At 41.2% G+C, this 24346-nt stretch overlaps 1 protein-coding gene across 6 annotated transcripts; it reads left to right on the forward strand.

Annotated features, from left to right (window-relative positions):
• Positions 1-266: 266 nt before the first annotated feature.
• spag9b (sperm associated antigen 9b) lies at positions 267-21172 on the forward strand. Of its 6 annotated transcripts, XM_058062035.1 has the most exons (29): positions 267-820; positions 4338-4458; positions 6297-6367; positions 6566-6666; positions 9003-9150; positions 9991-10318; positions 10407-10503; positions 10630-10754; positions 11136-11193; positions 11288-11440; positions 11528-11585; positions 12058-12188; positions 12638-12694; positions 13863-14042; positions 14165-14294; positions 14472-14555; positions 15004-15165; positions 15906-16077; positions 16150-16362; positions 16432-16558; positions 17295-17423; positions 17493-17573; positions 17651-17718; positions 17794-17942; positions 18028-18199; positions 18276-18389; positions 18936-19115; positions 19207-19335; positions 19417-21171. In XM_058062035.1, the coding sequence occupies exons 1-29, from the start codon at positions 521-523 to the stop codon at positions 19533-19535; spliced, it is 3957 nt and encodes a 1318-aa protein (XP_057918018.1). In that variant the 5' UTR covers positions 267-520; the 3' UTR covers positions 19536-21171. The 6 variants fall into 6 exon arrangements, with proteins under 6 accessions (XP_057918018.1, XP_057918015.1, XP_057918016.1 ...); XM_058062032.1 differs by having other exon boundaries at positions 16150-16558; positions 19417-21172; XM_058062033.1 differs by having other exon boundaries at positions 16150-16558; positions 18939-19115; positions 19417-21172.
• Positions 21173-24346: the final 3174 nt, after the last annotated feature.

A 24346-nucleotide genomic window follows, 5' to 3' on the forward strand; every position in this document is an offset into this window, starting at 1 on the left:
CAGTATTTATGCGCATTTTGACAAGCTGCATCTGAACTTTCAAATTGACCTTTTAAATTGTATTTATTTCAGTAGTACAATTCAAAGGTCAAACTCATGTTCAAAAAACTCCCAACACAAAGTATAACCCCAAATTCAATATAACGTGTATAATACAACATAGCAATACCAATAGTTTCATATTGGAATCTAATTTTGTAAAACGCACTCACTACGGTATTGTATCAATACTAACTATCGATATTTGGATCGATCCGCCCAGCCCCTATTGGATAGTGTAACTAATGAGGAGGCAAGGAAAGACTTTCCAGCACTGCTAACAACAAGGCTAAAGGAACCTCTCCAAGTCAACAGTGCACTTTATTTTTGTCCTTACAACACATAACACCTGAACGATGTTTTAGAAACAAGGCATCGGCGCTTAGAGAGAGAAACAAGGCGGACACGGCAGCCTCCCCGGGACGTCAGCTGAAGTTTGCGGCTAGCTCGCTCACGTTAGCCGTGGAGGAGTGAAGACGACATGGAGCTGGACGACGTCGTCCTCTACCAGGACGACTCTGGCAACTCGACCATGATGTCCGAGAGGGTCTCCGGTCTGGCCAGTTCCATTTACCGGGAGTTTGAAAGGCTAATCGCGAAGTACGACGAGGACGTCGTGAAGGAGCTGATGCCTCTGGTTGTTGCCGTGCTGGAGAACTTGGACTCGGTGTTCGCTGTCAACCAGGAGCATGAAGTGGAGATCGAGCTGCTGAAGGAGGACAACGAGCAGCTTGTTACACAGTATGAACGAGAAAAGTCCTTTAGAAAACACGTTGAAGAGGTGCGTTAACACAATAACACAATAATATATGTATTTTTTTTTATCACTGTGGCGTGACTGGGAGTTGGTGATGGGAAGTTCGGCTCAATTATGAGAGCTGGCTCTTTGGGCTTGACTCCCATATAAGTGACGACTCTTTAGGCTCTCACATTTTGTGTGAATCATGATTTTCTGATTTAGATTAGAAAGACACACAAAAATACCTCAAATTAAAAACGAGGCATATTTGTGCACTCAACACATTTATGCAACTGATGACAAGTCAAACAAAGGTTATTTAATGCGATTAATGATAGTATAAGCAATTTTTGCGTAGACCTAAGTTGGTCTGTTCCAAAAAAACATCTTACTTTTATATAGTAAGATATAGTATATATGTATATAGTCGTTCCTCCCAATATCACGGTTTGATTATGGCTTCCATGCTATTTAAATTATTGAATAAATGATCCCTGTGGTCGACTATGGTCTATTATGAAAACACATGTAAATACAAGTGATATGTATGAAGTATTCTGGTGATTAGGCGGCAATACTGACACAAAATATTGAGACATTACCTCAACACTGCATGAAGTCATGGCAAATCCGACATCATCGAGTGAAAAAGAGTTATCCTCTCATTCTGTGTGGAAGTGGTGTATTTTTTGGGGCTTTTTAAGTTTAGAAAAATAAATTTGAGGCTAACTGGTTCGCTTAGTAGCTTGTAAGTTCACTTGCTAGCTAGTGGCCGTCTCGTGTCCCAGCAGTGTGAAGGTGATTATAGGATGTTGTTTATATAGTGTCCAGCAACAAAGTGAATGAACTAAGCTACTAATTCACAATTTAAGTAAATGTTCTGACCTTTATTTATTGTTAGGTTTTGATAGTAATTGAAAGAGTGAAGTGGATAGTTTCATGCGTGGTGTGACCGACCTGTGCACACCTGACAGTAAGAATCAGGAGCTCTGACATTTGCCATTCAGATACAAAGTGGTTTGACGGGTTCTAGTTGGTCTTTACATGTATAAAGGCCAACTTCAAACATTGGTACAGTCTTAGTGTACGTTCACACTTTTGGCCAATTGTCAACACCGTCAAAGTCCTCTGGAGCACTTGAGTGTGACCAAGCACAGTGGAGTGGGCATAGTACCTAGAGGAGCGCCATGGAAAGTCCATGGAAACACTACAGAAAGAGATGCAGAATAGTCATAAAATATGTGTAAAAAGTAGGAAAAAAGGAATAAAAAAACTAAAATGGAAAACATCGCAGGTTGGAACAAAATAAAACACAATGTGGGGAAAATATAAAACAGATTTCAGGAGCCAGGCTCTTTGGCAGGGCAGCAAGATCCCATAGACAAAAACGTAGTGACCGCACACTCAAGCACAGGCTTTTTAATTCTGGTCACTACTTAGAATAGCTGCTACTGCTTTCAGGCCTTTGAGTCACATTTGGTTGGCGTTGCCATGACACTAGGCACCCGTAAGTCTATTCCATATATTATACAGTATGGTTTTCACTTGATTCACATTGTGGACAACTGACAACCCTGCTTCCAATGTTGTTTTGATATATAAAACGTCACCTCACTGTTATATCCGTGGTTATACAAGTATAAATAACCGTGTGCACTTGAGTGCCAAAATAGTGCTGTTGTTTTAACCCCTTGCTCACTAGCACGTTGCTTAATCCTCTTTGGGCATCCCACACACAAACAGCATCAAGCATCTCTAACAACCCTGATCCACTGCCGGCTGGGGTTATTACACCTAATCTGGTTTAGTATTTTTCCTTAAACCCTTTGTATTTAATCCTAGCAAAAGCAGCATGCTTTTTTTTCCTGAGAAAAAGCACATTGAAATTAAATCAGTACACAACACCTCCAGTATTTTATGTGGGCTTGTCATGCTTTTGTGTGTTTCGGACACGCCCTTTTATTGACGTGACATTGGCAGTCCGAAGTTGAATGACAAGTGCAACCATTGTCACCATTTGTCACGTTAAAACATGAACCTTTGACCCCAGAATATACAGGACACATGAGTTTTGACACTTCTGGCTTCAGTGTGAAATTCTGCATGGCTGGGAAAAGTGGACTACTCACAATCCCAATTGCCACTTCTCCAAGCCCAGAGGAATAACTCCAGCTAGGAGTTAATCTCAATAGAGAAGAGGAAAAGGCAAGGCAGGAAATTCTTGGGAAAACAAGGACTTCCCTCAACGGGGTTGTCTGTTGACCAGCAAGAGATTGCCAACTACTGCAGAATTACCTCAGGGGTTCAAATGTTTCAAGAAGTCGTGGTCTTGTAGAAATCCATCAAATGCGTGATGTGAATGACATACTACATTCTATCAGAAGATCAGAAGAACAGTTTCTATGCTTGAAGTTAAAATGATCTTTTGTCTGATGGTTCGGTATCCATAATTATTCCAACATACTCTGTCATGAGTTAGTCATCTCTCGACTTTCTTATCTAAGCGAACAGTAGCCCTGTACCCCCCTGAATTAAGCGTCTTTGGTTCGGATACTGTGCCTGGTGCTGGTCTTCCCAGAATGCCCCAGGAGCATCCAAGACAAGAGTTCATATCAGCCTGTCAATTGAGTGCTGATACAGTGGTGCACTGTGTTTGGTTGTATGCATGTACTTGTGGGGAGCCACATGTGTTAGTGTATTGGTACTCTGGGACAAAGGGAGCATTATGCAGGAAACGCTGCGGGAAGAATGCATGACAGAACCCGGGGAAACGCATTGTCTGGAGTATTTTCTTAAATGTGGAATTTTTTGTCATATGAGCCACAGTGTAAGAAAAATAATCTTGTGTTAAATGTGATTAGGACAAGCAGATAATTTATTGGTCATTTGTGGACAAACATAGCATGGTTAGTGTTGGAACAAAAATAGGAATATTACTCTTAAACCTTCTCTTCTCTGACAGGGATTCAAATGAGAAATCCATCCCTCAGTTTTTTTATGGCTTTATCCTAGTGAGGTTCATGGAGTTGCTGGACGTCATCCCACCTGACCCGAACTGGTTGCCAATCAATGACAGGACATTGAGTGGGAAGTAATCCCACTCTAGCTTTGTAAACCACTACATTTCCCTAAAGCCACATCTGAAGTCATGGACAAAAAAAAGCAGCACTACAGTCAGGAAGTCATGCCACCACAGCGCTTACTCAGCGTCCAAATAGATTGCCCTGCTGGCGTTCCTTAGGATTCTCAATTCTCCGTACAGTCGAACCTCTGTTTTCATCATTTGGCGTCACAGAAGGTCAGATGAAAACAATCAATTTGTCCCATAAATGTACATCTAATCTAATATATCTAATTCTTTTCCAGCTACCCAGAAATATTAACACCAAACACATTTCATAGAGAATAATTACAGTTTTCCATGCTTTGAATACATATAAATGATGACTGAAATTGATAAATAATATTGAACACAAACTTCAGCAGCAGGTACAATCATCATTGCACACACTGTGTCTTTTTTCAAGGTCATTAATGTTTTCCTCTCCTCCATCTACAGAGGTACATTGCAATTGAAGACTCCCTGGATGGCGAGAGAAAGGAGCTTCAGGGTCGAGTGGTGATGTTGGAGTCGCATACACGTCAGCTGGAGCTAAAAACGAAAAACTATGCAGATCAGAGTAAGTGCATGGTACAGGATATATGAATACGTGCATGAACTCAGCTCGGTATGACAGCTTTCAAATCTTGTGACTGTTTATTGCATCTATGAATCCCATCATTTATATTTCTTTAAACACAATTTGAAGGGTGACTAACGCTGCTCTCGGAACCTTTCATTAGATATGAACCTTATTCGTCTGATCACCGCAAATCAGTTATACAATTATTCAAATGAGCTGATCGTTATGATAAGGAAGCAGCAATTAAATAAGCAAAATAAAATATATTTGAGTTGTATAAATAGGGAGGTAGTCTACCTAAGGGCATCAAAGAGAAGTCCTCATGATGTGGGCATGACTATCCTGTTGACAACCCGTGACTTGTTTGTTCCAACGCTTGAACAAAATGGTTTCATTTTGCTTTCCAATGCAACACTTCCCTTTTTTTGTCCTTTGTGCCATATGTGGACTTTCACTACAATTTCTGTTTGCAGATTAAATTGGCAGCAGTGTGACTTAAATCAAAGCACTGTTGAATCACCGTCCAATCCGTTGACAACACTAATTTTCAAAGTGTGGGCAAACTCTTATTTGATTTGGGGAACCTTGGTTAGCATGTTTTTGGTTACTTTGATTCAAGAAATAACTCATGGCAAAACAGGAAGGTGGCGTCCATGTGGTGTCATAGCTTACCTTTGGGAAAAGTCACTTCAAGAGTCACTTCTTCAATGAAAGTAAAAGTAACCTTAAATATTAATTTTACAATTTAATTCATCATTTATTATTGTTCTAAACACCATCCTTTCATACTGGAAGTGGAAGAAATATGTAAATCATACATGCTGAAATATTATGGTGTGAATAAATGATCAGTAATAGACATGGTGTAGCTGGAGGATTCTTCCTACTCCTTTTCAGGCATGCTGAAGGTTCCTGCATGCAAGTTGTGACGCATGTCTGAAACAAATAAACATATGTATTTCTATGCATTTTGAATGTAAAACTCTCAAATGTTTATTATACATTATATACACTTTTGCCTTGGCTCCCATGTTTCAAAACCACTGCCACTGCAAACAGCGTTCTAAAGTATCATTTTCTTTAAATAAATAGGTCATCGGAAGACATGACCTCCTACTTGCTGATACTCGGGCCTCTAATTATGGCACCCCCGCACCCCCATAGCAGCGTTCTTTTCTTTGCACACCTGTGTCTGACTTAAGCGCTCGTGTCTAACCACTATTTCCTCTTTCCTTCTTCAAATCAGCATAGTGGATCCCAGTTTAGCTCAAGAGTGAAGAAGACGAGTCATTTAATTTGACACAAACTGGCGTAGTGCGGTTTGATACATATTTAGTTGACCTATAGACTGTTGGACGGTATGGCTGTAGGGATGATCATAGCTCTGCATTTTTTATCTGTTTAATTCCTTTTTTTGTTTTTCTGTTTGGTAAGTGGTATCTTCTTTATTATTGGTGACATTTAACCCTGAATGGTAACCCATAGAATGTTGAATGAGTTCTATTGGCAATACAATTGCTGTTAAATGTTGATGGTTGTGGGAATGTGGGAATTCAGCATTTCGCTACTTCTGCTGCCTCAATATTTTAAAGAAAACATTTGATATTTCTGGTATATACTGAAAATCACAATTTAAATGAAAGCAGCACAACATTTTAAGTCACTCCCAAAACAATAGTGTCTGTTCCGTGTGTTGGGGGGGCCCCCTTGTGGTTCTAAGGTCCCATTGCCACATTTACTGTGTACGCCTTTGCTCCTGACTTCCATCTTTTCATTGTTTCTGTTGACTCCTTGGAGCTTGGATTTATAGAAATGTCTGTTTGTTTTGTGTGTAGTTGTCAGATTCGAGGAGAGGGAGGCGGAACTCAAGAAGGAGTACAGCGCCCTTCATCATAGACACACTGAGGTATCATGAACACTTCATCAATGTGCATGTATAAGGACATACAGTACATACTTAGAAACCAACAGAAAACGTTATCCCTGTAGGATTTAGCACTATACCCGGATTGCAGTTTTGCATGGTGCAGAGTGCAGTAACTTTCTGTATTATTTCACTGCTAAATACCTACAAACAAACAATGTGTGTTATCTGAACTTGCAGATGATCCACAGCTACATGGAGCACTTGGAGCGAACTAAACACCAGCATGCAGTGACAATAGAGCCTGCAGAATCCACCACCGGCACACCAGCTAAAATAAGGTGAGGTTCATTAACTCCTGTTTTTTGCCTTTGTTTGCCAATATGATCTTCACTGGAGTAGCAGGCAGCAGCTACACATCAGCAGTGGCCCCGGGGTCCGCCTACACTCTACTCCCTCTGGGGCCACACTTGCTGTACACATTGGGATACAGCCATGGTTTAAATAGGTAACAGGCAGCATACATAGTTTTACCCTTGGTTATGTGGGTGATTCTCCATCTATTGAAGCATTTTAACTGGTCCAAGAGATACTCCTACACACCTACAATACATATACTTCAGACGAGTAGACAGACTAGTGCAGATAAATGATGCAAAGACTCAGCAGAAACAGAGCAAGTAGATACTGTATGTAGTGTAGAATAGAAGGGAGATTAGCTAATGGGTGTGCAATGGTGATGCGGCACAGAGCTGTACTTCCTAATCTGCTTTCATGGGATGGTGAACTTTGTGGTTGATTGATCTTTTGCAGAGCAGATCAGGACTGGATGCATTATTATTATTATTAAAGAGACAAAGGTACACCTCAAATTCTCAAATATCTTCATATTTATTTTTCTACACAAAATAAGATCAAGAATAAAGAAAATCAATCAATCAGTAATAAATAATTATAATAATAAAACGGCAAATAATTAAAAATTAAGAAACCACATATAGTTGGTGGGTAGACAAATTATTTTTTTCAGATTAAAATTAACAAAACATTATTAGAGCCCTGTAGACATGACAAAACATGACTATAGTCACATTTATACTCTTTTTATTTACAACATATTGCGCAACTGCAGGGTCTTGAGACACATGCTAACTCGCAAACTAGAGAGCTAGCGACCTAAACGGTAGCCTTCAAGTTATTTCCTTTAAACTTAAAAAGCCAAAAACGTACCACTTCCACACGGATAGGGAGGATAACTATTAACAGTTATTTAACCTTTAACATGAACATTAATCAAATGTAATATTTTTTTCTGGGTACATGATACCATACAGCATCCATATCAAACTTGCGCGGGCCGCACTAACATTAAACTTTCATATCAAGGCGGGGGCCTCAAACTAGTGTCCTGCGGGCCACATTTGGCCCGCGGGCCGCGTGTTTGAGACCCCTGGATTATAACATTTACAATTGACACTTGCACTTGCAAATGGTTGTTATCCAATACAAACTCTTTGCCAGCCTCCGTCACACACGCTTGAGTGTGTTCACTTTGGGAAACACTGGGATTCTTCTTGGGGTATTGCACCCAATAAGCTGCAGCCTGAGGAGAGCCATATGGAACAAGCTGCCTCAGCATCCCAGAGAGAGAGAGAGGCGGGGATGAAGAGAGGGAGCGAGACAAAGTCAGATCGTTCTAGACTGCACAGAGCCTGCTGTGTCACATCTCAGCAGAGGACAGGAAGAGGAGATGCTGCAACAAAAGCAGGATTACCAAAGGAAAATGGTGTTTACCAGCGTCTCCCTGCTCTCGATGGATGATTTTCTGCTCTGTATGTGCTGCCGCTCTGCTTCGCTCTGAATTCCTGCCACTCGTTATCTACCTCACAACTTATCTTTTCCTGGCGTCAACAGCTTTGGAAGGTTTTACAGTGGGTTCACTCCCACAAGGCTCGTTTCTTTCTGTGGCAACCATACCTGCTTTATTCAGCCTCGTCTCCCAAAATATTTTGGCACCAGTGATACGTGGGGCCATGAGCCCCGGGCGTTTGCTGCTTTTTGTTTTTGGCTTTGTTGGGGGAGCGGTGGTCATCAACTCTGCTGTACTGGTGTCTCTGTCGGTGCTGCTGCTGGTTCACTACTCTGTCGCTACCGGCGGCTTACCTGCCCTGCCGTCTTTACCGTGTGTACCACGGCTCAGCAGGTACGGTGTGTGTGTGTGTGTGTGTGTGTGTGTGAAGGGATGCTTTATGTTGTTTCTGCTTCATACCCACTATAATAAACTGTATTTTATCAACTTGACAGTGCCTTATGCTGGAAGTTCTGTGTATCTGTGATTGACTACTCGGGCTTACAACATTTTTCTTGCCTTTTTAAAAGTAGTTCACCTAGCATCATTTAATGCCAAAAGCACCATGTAATAATACGAATATAAAAATAGATTTATCTGATGGAGATCCATTCTTAGCAGCTGACTAAATATTTCAAAGAAAATCCTTACAAAATCAGAGCTTCTGGGCTACATTATCAGCAGCATATTCAACAAATCGATGTTGATTGATGTCGATGTCGTTTGCCCTCATTGTTTATCCTTTTGGTTCCCGACGGCAACTATAACTTGTCTGTTTTGTTTATCTCCCTGAATAATTGTCTGTTTCTCTATTTCCATTATATCTAGGAAGGAGCGGCCCATTTCCATGGCCGTCCTTCAGGTTCCAGGGATTGACGGCTTGACCTCCGATGTCCAAAGGGAGCCTGTGGATGTTCACTCCGACCCTTGGAGATACAATAACCTCAGCCATCCAAGGTCCAACACCAGCATCAAGGTATGAAGAACACAACTATTTTGGAGGTTGACATTAAGGTGGATTTTTTGTTCTTCCACAATGCCATTATTCCAAGTTTCATTTGAATGTGCTGATTCAATGCAAACAAAAAATGAGTGTAAAGTTCTCTGTAGAAAGAAAGAATTGTTTCATGTGTCTAGAATTTTTAACAGCTTGTCTTGTAACTGGGTGGCCTGGAGCCCAGTAAGAGGACGAAATGGTACCATTCAGAGAGGGAGGAAAATACAGAGAGTCTTCACATTGCTGCTGTTAGAAACCACACGGCAAGCTGGTCTACATCATGAATATTAATGATGTGCTTATATAGATGAAACAACATTGTAATGTAAATGGTAAATGTCCCAATGTAAAGCATTCAGTGTATAGCTTGGTTATCAATGTATATTTACTGTCTCCTCAAAATTGGTGTGAATGCGGAGCTGGTTTCCACTTGATGTCCATTCCCTTCCATTGCCAAGTGGCTGTAGATACCTTCTCAGTCTGTTAATTTGATCACATTGAAACCATTTTTGCATCTCAGTCTTTACAGGCGAGAACTGCGATTACGTCAGCCATTGTTGTCAAACTACTATGTTGTTTTTGACATTGAGAATATCAAAAATTGCACGACCATAAAAAAAAGACCTCCAGTTGTGACCTAAGTATTAGGATGGTGCAAGAGTAGTTGTTGTACTACAAACTAGTAGTATGCTCCTTTTTGCCTCAGTTCTAGAAACAATCAATCAGTGATCCAATTGACAGGATTCCTAATCAATTCTAATGCCCATTCCTAGCATCAACTGTGAGTCGGTTCTCATTGCTGTTTGCCCTCCACTGTAGGATGAACTGGCCAATGCTACTAATGAAGGGTCCAAATCCAGCACTTCAACCAGCCAGGCAAACATCTCAACATCAAATGCCAATGACGCTACACGCTGTCAGAAGGGCACCTTGAAATCAAACACCACCACGTCCACGCAGAGCAGTGACTCTCAAACGTCCACGCCGCTGTCGCCTCATGGCACAGCGAGTGGCAGTATGAGTCCTTTATCCAATCAAGTCTGCGCTACACCCGTCCCTTCTGCTGCATCAGATGTTGCAATGCAATCTGTAGATACACCTCAGGAACAAGAACGTCTTGGTGGGAACACCAAGAATCTGGACAGCAGTAAGAACATCTCAACTGTGCAACACAGCTAGATCTGTTTAAGCTTACTGAATGAACACCATTTTCTCACCTCTGCTGCTTATATGAGATGGGAAAGACAACCTGGAGAAGTCATCTGAGGTGTTAGCGATCATAGAGTCTACTCCTGAGCTGGATATGGACCTTGATGGCTGCAGAGGAACAAGGTATTAGACAAATTAATATCTGATTATGTTTGTACCACATGTAATTATTTGGGACATTGGGATTTTGAGGTTTGTGTTTAGCAAAAGGATGTAAAGGTAAAAAGTACTTGCTTCTTGTCTGCCCAGCACACCAACTAAAGGCGGCATAGAGAATCTAGCGTTTGACCGGAACACAGACTCTCTCTTTGAAGAGCTGTCCTCTGCAGGAAATGACTACATTGGAGATGTGGATGAAGGAGCAGACCTGCTGGGTAACTATGTTCACACACAAGTGTTTACCATTGCAGATGTTGTCTCCCTTTTGTTTACTGAATTGTTTGGCTTCCTGGCATAATCGACCCTTACAGATGAGTTTTCTGGTGTGTATCAATTAAAAAGCTACTCTATTCATCATTACTTTTCGTTGTAAGATGTGTGTTTTTGTGAGTACATTAGTGAAATTGTGTTTTTAGAGTAGAAATTCCTTGGTGAGATGGTCGTATGTAAAATTAATTTTGACTTATAACTGTCCATGCATGAATGTCAGACTTCAACATTTTAGGTAAGGCTAAGCGAAGGTTAGATGTTGGATGATTTGTTTTTATATATTTTGTAGTGCTTTTTTCTTTTCACCTGTTTAACTTGATTTTCAGGTATGGGTCGCGAAGTCGAGCATCTTATACAAGAGAATGCACAGCTTCTGGAGACAAAGTTAGTGCAATACTGTTGAATACACATACTGTAGCACAATGATGTGTGATGATGAACTGAGAGCCCCCCCTTCCTTCCTTGTGTGTATTTTCAGAAATGCTTTGAACGTGGTGAAGAATGACCTGATTGCTCGTGTCGATGAGCTGACCTGTGAGAAAGTCGTCTTGCAAGGGGAGCTTGATGCCATCAGTCAGGCCAAGATCAAACTAGAGGAGAAGAATAGAGATTTAGAGGACGAACTGAAGGGGTTTGGAATTTTCAAAGTATTGAAATGTAAATCGGACTGTTTATTACTCTTTTATTAATGAATTGGACACATTTTCTGGTCCTTTAGGGTTCGAGCTGCACTTGAGGAGAGCAAGCAAAAAGCTAAAACTGAGAATGAGGATGATGTGAGTTACTTATAGACACGAAATAACAAATGTATACTAGTTTTATTACCATATTGTGATAAAGTTCATTATTTTCTGTAATGTACTGATAAACATTAGACTTTCATATATTTTAGATTCATTACACACAACTGAAGCAGTTCAAGCCTTTTATTGTTTTAATATTGATGATTTTGGATGATTAGGTTAATAGCTCGTTTAGATTACCTTTTCATGATATGCACATTTTTTGAGATAGGGATTTTTGTTTTTTCTTTACTTTTTTGCCAAAATCATCAATATTTAAACAATAAAAAGCTTGACCTACTTCATTTGTGTGTAATGAATAAAATAAAATATATGAAAGTCTAATGTTTATCAGTACATTACAGAAAATAATGAACTTTATCACAATATTCTAATTTTTTCGAGAAGGACTAGTATTTCTATAGTGTAAAAACAAACATTCATCAGTGCTGGTGCTTTTGTGCAGAGTGACGTGCCGACAGCACAGAGGAAACGCTTCACCAGGGTGGAAATGGCCAGAGTCCTGATGGAGAGGAACCAGTATAAGGAGAGGCTAATGGAGCTGCAAGAGGCTGTCCGATGGACAGAGATGATCCGGTAAGACATCAGGGGACGGCTGTAGCAGGCCATGTGTGCAGGCTTTACGGTTTAATCAATGTTCTCAAACTGAGAACTTGTTACTGCGGCGACAGTGGTCATCTGCTACACATCAATGAGTCGGTGTAAACAGAAAAAGAAAAGTCACTCAAATTTTAATCACCTTCTTGTGACTTTCAAGAACAGGACAATGAGAATGCAGTAATCCCTCGTTTATCACTTTTATTTGGTTGCAGACCCAACCGGGATAAGTGGGAGTAGACACAGCATCTTAATAAACAGAGCGGTTTGAGCATAGAAAACCTATGTATGACTTCCTAAATGTCATTGTTACCAATGTTAGAGACCTCCAGGCATGACGTAACACCCCTATAGTCACCTTTACAGTCAATGGCAATGCTTGCACACATGCAATACTTTTGAGCAAAATATACGATTGTCTCTTTTAGGGCCTCCAAGGAAAACCCAGCTCTTCCGGAGAAGAAGAAATCCAGCATCTGGCAGTTGTAAGTTCTCCTCCTTTGTGTTTGTTTGAGCTCATATTACGAATCATGTGATTTCTTTCTTTTCAATGTTCTTTATGTTCAATTTCATCATATGGGTGTTTCTCCAGGATGTAGGTAAATGTGTGACTTGCAGGAGTGCCAATCTGGGTTTCTGCATGATGTTTGTTTGAGGTGTTTTCATCGGTGTAGTAGGTGGTCCTTGGTTTGCATTTTTTGACACTTTGTGGTTACGAACGTTCCTTAAATGAATTGAAAGCAGAATATTTGTCACCAGACTAGTGGGGGTGGAATAATACGCTCAACTACTCTACTACTAGGATATAATGATGGTATTGGGATGTCTTGTGAGGTTGTAACGATGGCGAGGAGGTGATCGATCAACAATCTCTTTATTGCAAAAATAAAAAAGGCAGCTTTCAGCCAAACCACGCCAAAACATCAGAAAACCCAACAGTCCCCTCTGCATGTAGCCAGCCTTATTGGCGAGCATCCGGTCGGAAATCACAAAACTTTTTAACACTACACATAATTTCCAGATTGTGTCGGTATCCTTGAGCATGTCAAAGGATCAGAAAAATATAACTTTGCAGCAAAGGTAATAAATGTGCAGTTTAGTGGTCTTATTATTGCAATGGAAAGGTTGCTAGTGTTTTCCTTGAAGACCAGACAGTTTCTAATTGGTTGGGTTTCAATGCATGTTAGCGAAGCACGTGAAAGTGCACTTATTTGTTGTGAGTTAGTGGCCGCTTTCTCTGTGCTGAGAATACTAAAGTTGGGAGTAGGCGTGGCCTGTACACAGATATGAGCGAGTTGGCATGTTTAGTTGCAGTGGATGTTATGGATGTATTTAGAATAGCCAATAAGAGAATGACGGCACTAACAATTTAAGGAGAAGAACTTTGTGTCTTGACTAACATCCCAGTCAGCGTGCATTATTAACCCTGCACCCCATGCAACCCTGTTCCTGCTGTGCAGCTGCTCAAGTTCAAGTTTAGGTGGAGAGTGTAAGAGATTATGATATGTTGTAAGGCTGGCATGAATTCCTCTATTTGTCATCCTTCCTTTTGCTGGAGCCATCGCTTTTGTCCACCCGCCTATACGTACGTTTGTCTGTGTGCTCTCCCCTCTCCCCTTCGCCCCCCACTCTTCCCCGCCCTTACAACTCCAGTTTCAGCCGTTTGTTCAGTTCGTCGGGCGGCGCGTCGAAGAAGCCTGCCGCCGAGGCCGCCGTCAACGTCAAGTACAACGCACCCACCTCACAGATACAACCGTCTGTCAAGAAGAGGAGCACCACTTTGCAGCAGCTGCCTAGCGACAAGAGCAAAGCCTTCGATTTCCTCAACGAGGAGTAAGTTGAAGTGGAAGATTCATGCTTTGGCTAATTGTGGTAATTGAACAAATTAACAAATGTGTCTTTTCATCAAGAAAAAGTTTATTTTTTTCTTACCGGTTGGTGTTTATATACCACAGGCTGGCAGTTGAAAGCATCATGTCCAGGCGAGAACAGAAGCGGGCACAGTACAAGCAGGTTAAAGCCCATGTCCAGAAAGAGGACGGCAGAGTGCAGGCTTATGGCTGGAGCTTGCCCAACAAGTACAAAGTAAATGATTCAAATATTCAGCCTCTAATAATTAACCAAATCAAATAAGCAAATCTTTTATCCACTATAAATAGATGATTATTATTTTACAATATTTGCCAACCTTTTCTTCAGTGAATGTGGATGGCAAAATGACTGGGATCACCAACATTTTGAAATGTTCTTTTCTTTTCTAAGCCCAACGGAGGTCAGGAGAAAATGAAGGACCTTCCTATTCCTGTCTTCCTTAGACCGCTGGATGAGAAAGATGCTTCAATGAAAGTAAGTAACTTGGGTTTTGGTAGGGAATACCTCAAGTCAAGCCCTAAAGTCTTCATATCCAGGCCACATTTGGAGTTTAATTCCCTATTTATTTAGTGAATGGGTATGTTTGGTGAAAATTAGACAAGAAAATCCCAGTACTGCCAGTAGTAGTGTTCGGAAAGAGTTTGGATAATAGGTTTGTTTTTGTTATTTTATCTGCATAATGTCTTTCAGTACAGGCACATACACTTAAGAGCCACAATAAAAAGGTTGCCCAGGCCATCTAAGTCCTATATAAGACACTAAATACATCTTAGAGACACTTCCCAGAATGCCACACAGTAATTTCTCATTGCAAAATCCAACCACAATAATAAACAGTGACAAATCTAATAGTGTGTCTCATATCGTGTATGATGATAATAATAAGAAAGTATATTGCAAGTTGTGTGTGTCTGTGTTTCAGCTGTGGTGTGCCGCTGGCGTGAACTTGTCGGGAGGTAAAACGAGAGATGGAGGTTCCATCGTAGGGGCCAGTGTGTTTTACAGCGATGCATCAGGACCAGAGAGCCCCCTAAAGAAAACAGGATCTCAGAACAGCCTGGAAAAACTGGATCGAGAACTTGAGGTCAGAGTTTTTTGAGACTTTTTAGGGTCGCATTAATGGTGACAGGGAGTTTGGAACCAGTTCTTTTGGCTCCCACGTGGCTTTTTTGGTTGCTTAAATTGATTTATTACCAAATGACTTCAAATGGCTACCAAAGGGCTTGAATGTTAAGGTTTATTCTTGTAAAAATTGCAGTTTTTCTCGCTCAATAAGACGTCTTTCCATTAATATTTTTACTTTCATCGTTCCTATTGTACATGTTTTTCTTTAATTCTGACTTTATTCCCTTAATCTTTTTTACTTCCTATAATATTATAACTTTTTCCCCAACCTAATTTTCAAAAATGACAGCTTTGTATGTTTTATTTGTTTCTTATATTCATCATATTAATTATTAATTTAATCAAATTATGTTATTTTTCCACGATTTATTCTCATACAATTGCAACTTTTTACTTCCAATATACATTTTTTAAAAATTATTGTATGCATGTTTTCCATGAAAGCTTTGGCTTTTTAAAAGTAATGTTCCTAATATTTCAACTTTCTTGTGAATTTTCATCTTGTAATATATTAAATTTTTTCCTGTCATATTAAACTTATAAAACTTTATTCTTAGTTTTGGATGTTTCTCATGTTACATTCATTAATATTTCAACATCATGCTATTAAATGATGTTATTTTCCCTCATAATATTGGCGTGGACAATAACAGTATTTTCTCATTCATCGAGTGCTCATTTTACCCTCCGTCTTTGCAGGAACAGCAGAAAGAACTCAGACATCAGGATGAGTTATCATCATTGGTGTGGATTTGTACCAGCACCCAGTCCACAACTAAAACCGTTATCATTGACGCCAACCAGCCCGGAGTCATCCTGGATAGCTTCTTTGTGTGTAACGCTCACGTCCTCTGCATTGCTAGTGTACCAGGTCTGTGGGAATTTTCTTTTCATACAAATCGGAGTCCACCTTAATCATTTCTGACTGTATTTTATTATTCAGGTGCAAGGGAGACAGACTATCCTGCAGGTGAAGAAGTCAACTTGAGTTCGGAGTCTGCACCGGTGGAAAAGGACAGTTTGTCCGACAGCAGCAGCAGTGCAGCAGGCAGCGACGGCATGCTAGGGGGCATTACGGTTGTGGGCTGCACAGCGGCGGGAGCAACGGCGGTCCCTCAGACAGCAGGCGGCGCGTGCAAAGAAAATGGGGAGACGGGTAAGAGATTTCAATTTGTTTTCATGCATGCTCACTCCCTTTTGCTCACTGCGTCAATGGTTCAACTAGAATCCAGACCGGCAGAGGCCACTGAGGATAGGAGAAGGTCTGGTGAGGAAGTCTACACCGAACAGGTCTTCACTGATCCACTGGGATTTCACCAGACATCAGACGCCCCCGCCATGTATTCTCAAAGGTATTATCAGGGGAGTGGAACATTCGACTAAACATTAGGATGTAGTAAATGATGCCCTTGAGCAATTAATTACATGTAGCTTACATCAATAATGACAGAGATCTATACAGCTTGACTTCACTCATCCTTCTGGTACACAGCTCTGCAAAGTGTGGCATTTGTGGCTCATGGCGTTTTTTTTATTGGCCTGTGCATAAATACCATTTTAATAAGACAAAAAAATCATAAAAAATAGAACATTTTATATTATGAGGAAAAATACAATAATTTTAGTATCACATTGTTCAAATATTACAGACAAAATATGTTATTTTTAACTCGTAATATATAAAACAACAAATAAAATCGTAATTTGGGGGAAAAGCCAATCACAGGGCACATATAGACAAACAGCCATTCACACTCACATTCATACCTATGGACAATTTGGAGTTGCCAATTAACCTAGCATGTTTTTGGAATGTGGGATGAAACCGGAGTACCCGGAGAAAACCCACGCATGCACGGGGAGAACATGAAAACTCCACACAGAGATGGCCGAGGGTGGAATTGAACTTGGGTCTCCGAGCTGTGAGGTCTGCGTGCTAACCACTCGACTGCTGTGCAGCCCAGAAGTGAACCAACAAATGAATAATCACATTAAATATATGCTGAGTTATTCAATTGTGATCACATGACATCCCTTAATGTGATTTATTAAGCATGTCTGTAACAAAAGGACCACGATGCTATTTAGGGAGTGTGACCTGGTGAAAGATGGCGTGAGTTCCAACACCAAAGCAGAAGAACAGGATCTGATGAGAGAAGAGGCCCAGAAGATGAGCAGCGTCCTGCCCACCATGTGGCTCGGGGCGCAGAATGGATGGTGAGATTCAAAAATGTTCCCCTTAAGTAGAAGAAACGACCCAATTCAACTGGTTTCCCCCCCCCCCAGTGTCTATGTCCACTCGTCTGTGGCACAGTGGAAGAAGTGTCTCCACTCTATCAAGCTGAAAGACTCCGTTCTGGGCATTGTGTAAGTTCACTGTGATAACTACTGCTTGGATACGGACTTTCCAAGCTGACCTGTGATATTGTGTTCCCCCACCACAGACACGTCAAAGGGCGTACCCTGGTCGGCCTCTCTGATGGCACGTTAGCCATCTTCCACCGTGGAGTTGGTGAGTGGTCACATGATCCATCCAGACAAACTACTAAAGTGGATAAAACAGCTACAGTATGTTGTTTGGTATCAGATGGCCAGTGGGATCTGACTAACTACCATCTGCTTGACTTGGGGAGACCTCACCACTCCATCCGATGCATGACTGTGGTGCATGACAAGGTGTGGTGCGGCTACAGGAATAAGATCTTCGTGGTGCAGCCCAAAGCCATGAAGATAGAGGTACAGTCTACAAGACCCAAACATGCCTTGCTTTAGATGATCTGCAGAGAGCTTGAAGGTCACGGTTATTTATTTCATCTCCCAGAAGTCCTTTGACGCGCACCCCCGTAAGGAAAGCCAGGTACGCCAGCTGGCCTGGGATGGCGACGGCATCTGGGTGTCCATCAGGCTGGACTCCACTCTCAGGCTTTTCCATGCCCGCACTTTCCAGCACCTCCAAGACGTGGACATCGAGCCCTACGTCAGCAAGATGCTAGGTCGGTTCACTGTCTTGTGTCATGTAATCACCATGAGAGTCAAGTCCGGCTTGTAATACTTGCATCCGTTTTATAGGTACCGGGAAACTGGGTTTCTCGTTTGTGCGCATCACGGCTCTCATGGTGTCATGTAATCGTCTGTGGATTGGCACCGGGAATGGCGTCATCATTTCGATACCTCTTGCAGAGAGTGAGTATTGAACTTAGAGTGATGCATTTAAGGTCACTGCAGGGTTTCAGTTGCGTGCTAATCTGGTTTGTTTGTCCAAAAACATGCAAGTTAAGTTCACCGGAGACTCCAAATTGGCAGTAGGGGGGTCATGTGAGTGTGAGTGGTTGTCGATATATTCTCTGTGATTGACAGCTGACCAGTCCAGGGTCTAATAGTACAGACTCACACTGATTCACAGGGTTCACAGAAAGCCTTTGCAAAAGAAATGCTGCTCTTTCATGCAGTTAAAAAGCAGGCATTTCAAGAAATGCTGCAAATGTGACACAGTAGAAATTGCTTGTGGGAAAATAATAATGTTACAAGCAGCAATTCCACAACTGTACAAAGTCAAAGATGCATATTTAAGGAAATATTGCATTCTTATGAGGACCTTATTATATACTGTATTATCATAACTGTGGTTTATTTGGGCTCCAAAAATGTTGAATTTCAATTTGTGGGAAAATAATCTCCATTTGATCTGTTTGTCCACACCCCTCTGTGATGTGATGTTCATGATTTTAGCAGCTAACAAGCTAACCAAAGGAGCAGGAAGCCAGCCAGGAAGCTCCGTTTGCATCTACGGTGACGACAGCGGTGACAAAGTAGCAGCAGGGACATTTGTTCCATACTGCTCCATGGCTTACGCTCAGCTCTGTTTCCATGGACACCGGGACGCGGTCAAGTTCTTCACCGCCGTACCAGGTTTGCAAAAAGCTGACACGTCAAGAACATATGTGTGTCCATCATAAAGTGAAGATGATGATGAGATTTTGATGGTTTTTATGTGTGTCAGGTCAGACCATTCCATCTGTATCCAGCTGTGGCGAAACATCAGAGAAGACGTCAGACGCCACATCTCAGGAAGGAACCAAGTCTGTGTTGGTGATGAGTGGAGGAGAAGGTTACATAGACTTCAGGATGGGTGAGTGCTGCCTTCAGGCGGGGGGGTGGGGAGGTTTACGGTGCCTGTCGGTGACAGCATGACATCTTCTTACCTGATCAGGGGATGAGGAAGGCGATGCGGCCGAGGGGGAGGACCCGCCCATGAAACTGCAAGCCCCCTTGGCGATTGCCGAGCGCAGCCACCTCATAGTCTGGCAAGTCCTGGACAGCAAGTTCTGACCTGTTACCTCTGACTCTGAATGAGGCCCTCTGCTCAATCAGCACTTTTGCAACAATAAGATGTTTCTTGTGTTTTTAGTTTAAGGCCTGACTTTTTCAGTTCAAACCTTATTTATTCATTCAGCACATATATTGTATGACATTCAAGAGAGAGAGCTTGTGCTACACAAAAGGATAAATGTCGGGTTTAATGCGTAAGTATGGGCAATAATGAAATGATTACTTTTATATTTGAAAGTTTGCTTTTGCAAGACCCCAAATATAATCCATGTTTTTTCCTCCAGGCAAGACATGACTGATTAGTCAGTCAAGTGTGGTATTGTATTTTAAATATGGACGTCTGCCCCAGTTTGTGCCTTTTCTAATCAAAGTAGTGAAAGTTTAACGCGCTGTGTTGTGCTGTGCTGAAGACTAGTCGAACCAAATGAGCGATAACGAATGCATGCATGGGTCATTATTGACTATCAATTATCAACATCGGAAGATTGCAGCAGTTTCCAAATCAGAGAGCTGCAAACTTTGTGCAGCGTACACGGCAATGCAATATTGTTTGTTTTTCTAATATTTAATATTAACCGCAACTTTATTGTTTGCCAGCAAACGACACATCTGAGGTTAAATAGGAATTGTATGCATTGGAAGCAAATAATGTCTCTAATAGGATTATTTTTTAAATTCAGCAAACATATAGTAAAGCTTTTCTTCATTTGTCGTGTGTTAGCCGTGCTGAGACTTTTAAAAAAAATTTAAACTGTCGTCTCGACCCTTGCCTTAGCTATGCCGCTTTCCCACTCTATATTTATTATTGCCTGGAAAGAATGTTAAATGTTTGCTACCAAAGGATCAACAATCCATGTTGGCCATGCGCTAAATTTAATAAGCATGTCTCAGCAGAACATGGCGCCTTTCAGTTGCTCTGGATACAAACTGCTTTTTTTCCTTTTCTAAGGTGTGTAAATAAGATGTATTTTTGGAAATTAGGCTGAATATTTTCATAGTGTGAGAGAAGACAAAAAGCCTGTTGACTGTTTAGTGGAATCACACTGCAGCCATACCAACATTTATACTTAGCTTTTACAGCAATTTCCCATCTCAATATTTCATTCTATTCTTGTCTCTTTTTGGATTGTGCTGTGTGTGTGTGTGTGTGTGTGTTCTCTGCAAGAGAACAGAATTGTTGTTGCTGTTTAGCCATTTCAGTATTTATTTTAGTGATTGAGTTTGCAATTCAGAATGTATCTTGGTGCCGTAAATATGAATGATTAAGTATGTATGAAATATGACAATTGCTTGTGTTGAAATTGTTCTTTTTTTTTGTTTATTGGTAGGTGAGTGTTGACTTACTACTACTTAGCTATGCACAATGTCTCTGCAGGGGGTGCTGTTGTCTCCCTCTTCAAGCAGTTTCATCTTTAGTAATAATGGACGCAAAGTCGAGTAACTTTGCAGGTTCATTCCACCGAGCACTTTGTATGGACACTGTTCTCCCGGCTCTGATCTGCATAGAAATGGTCAAAAAGTTGGCAGGGACTGTTCCAATTCAGCAGGACTCGCAATACACCATTGTACTCGGACATCTCCGGCCTTACTTTAAGTCAATTAAATCATATTTTGTGCCCGGAACAAAACCGTTTATGGTGTTTTTATTTATTGTAGGTGAAGATTGGTTCCAGACTTGATTCAACGTTAACAAACTGAATTATCTTTTGTAGCTAAAGCATAAAAAACAGTCTATGACTTTCTGAATACGATATTAACATATTTATAGCACTATAGACATTAAATGTTACCAAATATAGTGGATACAATCAGAAGAAAAACATTTATGTGTGTTGCAATTATATGTCTTCCGGACACGTGAGCAGAAAGTGACGTCATCACGACGATACAAAAGTAAAGGTGCACAAAAAATAGCTTACAAAAATTGAGCAATATTTTCTCTTCCTGTAAAATGCACTTTGGACATGTGTTTAAAAAAGATGACAGGTAATTTTGATGATAGATAATTTGGATTTAAAAATTCAGTTAGTGTGTTAGTTAGCGTGTGTTTTGGATGGTGGCAAAAATAAACACAAAAATCACAAGGTGGCGTAGTTGGTCTATAAAAGTACTGATATTATTAGAAGCCATGTGATTGGTCCACTCATATTCTATTTAAAGTGCTTTGCACTTCACTATAGAGTTCTCAGTAGATGCTGCCTATGTTGAAAAGCCTTTGCTTGGACCACTGAGTGCTGTGACCTCTATTACCATCTTGTGGTGAGGTAGCATATTGCAACCCCATTCCAACAGGTATAAACAGTACGAGCTGTAACTCTTATGCTAGTAGTGCTGTAACTGAGAAAGAGATTTTAAGTTGATTTCATGTGAACAAACGTGATTTTTTGCCATTGGAAGTTTTTTTATAGGTATTTTATTATTATTATTATTATATTTTTCCCCAGCTTTTTCAGCTCATAATATTTTCTCTGGTTAGGTGGTACTTGAAACAAATTGAAGCAAGTTCAAACAAATATTCCACAAGGGGTTCTTTGCTGAAAAAAGGTTTGGGAAGCACAATAATCCCCAATAAAACCTCAGGGGACCTTTGCGGTCGTACCCGCTCAAAGCTGAAACTCCACTCCCTCACTCAGCTCCCCTGAAGGAATATTTATAGCAACACACGCAAACATAATTTATGTCTTAAATTACTTATTTACTCTTATGTCTACTTTATTGGATGTAAAGGTGACTATAGGGGTGCTATTTCATGACTACATGACTCTAATAATGTTAAATAAAGGGTTTTCTATACTTTAATTAGGAAAATATAGTGTGCTGCTTTTTTGTGTCCTAGTTTCCATGCACACTTGAACACTAAATGGGCTCACTCAAGCTGTCCGCTGCATAAAGTGAATCATCAGTCCAAGGTAATCGAATAATACGCCGCCAGCACAAGCTATTACATCATTCCAGCTTCCTTTGTTTAGTAAAAAAATGGCCTTCTGGCTGTCATTTGCACCCAACTGAACTTGGGACTGGGATGCAAGTTACACAACTGGCTGTGTTTTTGTACCAGAGATGCTCTGGCGAACACTTGTGGCTGTGAGACCGTTCCCAAAGCAAAAGGCTGGACGTGTGCAGCAGGATAGTGACAAACTGCAAGCAGGCTGTCAGTTTTGCAAAGTCACTCAAGCACCCATTGGTTCTTTCTGCCCCTCAGCAGTGGAGACCATCGTCATGGCGAGCCGGTCCCAGCTGATGATCAGCGTCCTTCTATTCACCTTGGGGTAGTAGAGAAAGAGCATTTTCTTTGTGTGGCCTTCAGGGCCTCTTTGGGGGGAAAAGGGTATGTTATTTTTTGCTGTATTTGCGATTGTAGTAAATGTAACAAATATAACAAATCATTGAATTTCCAACGGGGGTCATGTATTGAAAAAAAAACGTGATAAAAACAGAGCGAGTAGAGAACACGTGCCGGCCGACGGCCCCATCAAACATTCATGAGAGGACTGAAAAGACTGACGGACACTAGGGACCAAAGGAAAGAGGAAATAAAGAGGCTAACAAATGCTAATGGAGCCTCTGTTGATTTGTGTATATGTGAAAGCTACCTTTACAGCACAGCCACAACAGTACCCCCCCTTCTCCCGCCCCCACCCCGAAATGAAATAGCAGCTGCTGTGATGCTCCTCATGGTGTTCGATGAGTCAGAAAGCATTATCATGTGCATGAAAACGAGTGGTAGCCGTTTCCACGGAGATGAAACCTCAGTGTAGGGGAGAAAAAAAAAAAAACAACAACAACTTGACCTTCCCTGCAGCTCCCATCATGTCTACTCAGGATTGGTTGCAATTTGAGGGCAGACAGTCGAATATACAGCAGCCATGGGCTTTAACCAAGTGTCTGTTATAACAATCATCACCTCGTTTTAATGATGCTCCAATATACCATTACAAACACCAAGTATGTGAAATGAAATACAAAAAGATGCTGTGTATTTATGCTTTATTTCGAGCCAGGGTATAGGCTTTTATTCCAACGTAGCTGGGATAGGCTCCAGCCCCAGACGACAGATAATGTTCAAATCTATACTGTTCCACTTCAGTTTTGTGTTAACTGAAAAACATGCAAACCGGGGCGGACTCTAACCAAGGTTTGGTTGTGTACAGTATTCATTTAATGTTTTCAATGTTAAATTTTTTATAAATAACACAAGGGTGGCACGGCGGTTGAGTGGTTAGCGTGCAGACCTCACAGCTAGGAGACCAGGGTTCAATTCCACTCTCCGCCATCAATGTGAGTGTGAATGGTTGTTTGTCTATATGTGCCCTGTGATTGGCTGGCCACCAGTCCAGGGTGTACCCCGCCTCTCGTCCAAAGACAGCTGGGATAGGCTCCAGCACCACCGCGACCCTCGTGAGGAAAAAGCGGTAGAAAATGAATGAATGAATGAATGATAAATAACACGAGAGTGTTCGAGTGGTTAGTGTGCAGACCTCACAGCTAGGAGACCAGGGTTCAATTCCACTCTCTGCCATTAATGTGAGTGTGAATGGTTGTTTGTCTATATGTGCCCTGTGATTGGCTGGTGACCAGTCTGGGGTGTAAACAGCCTCTTGCCTGAAGACAGCTGTGATAGGCTCCAGCACCCCCGCGACCCTCGTGAGGAAAAAGCAGTAGAAAATGAATGAATGAATGATAAATAACACGAGGGTGTTCGAGTGGTTAGTGTGCAGACCTCACAGCTAGGAGACCAGGGTTCAATGGTTGTTTGTCTATATGTGCCCTGTGATTGGCCCTTTAACTGTTTTTTTTTAGGGTTCTTGTTT

Source organism: Doryrhamphus excisus, chromosome 22 (genome assembly GCF_030265055.1).
Source record: "Doryrhamphus excisus isolate RoL2022-K1 chromosome 22, RoL_Dexc_1.0, whole genome shotgun sequence".
Lineage (NCBI taxonomy): Eukaryota > Metazoa > Chordata > Actinopteri > Syngnathiformes > Syngnathidae > Doryrhamphus > Doryrhamphus excisus.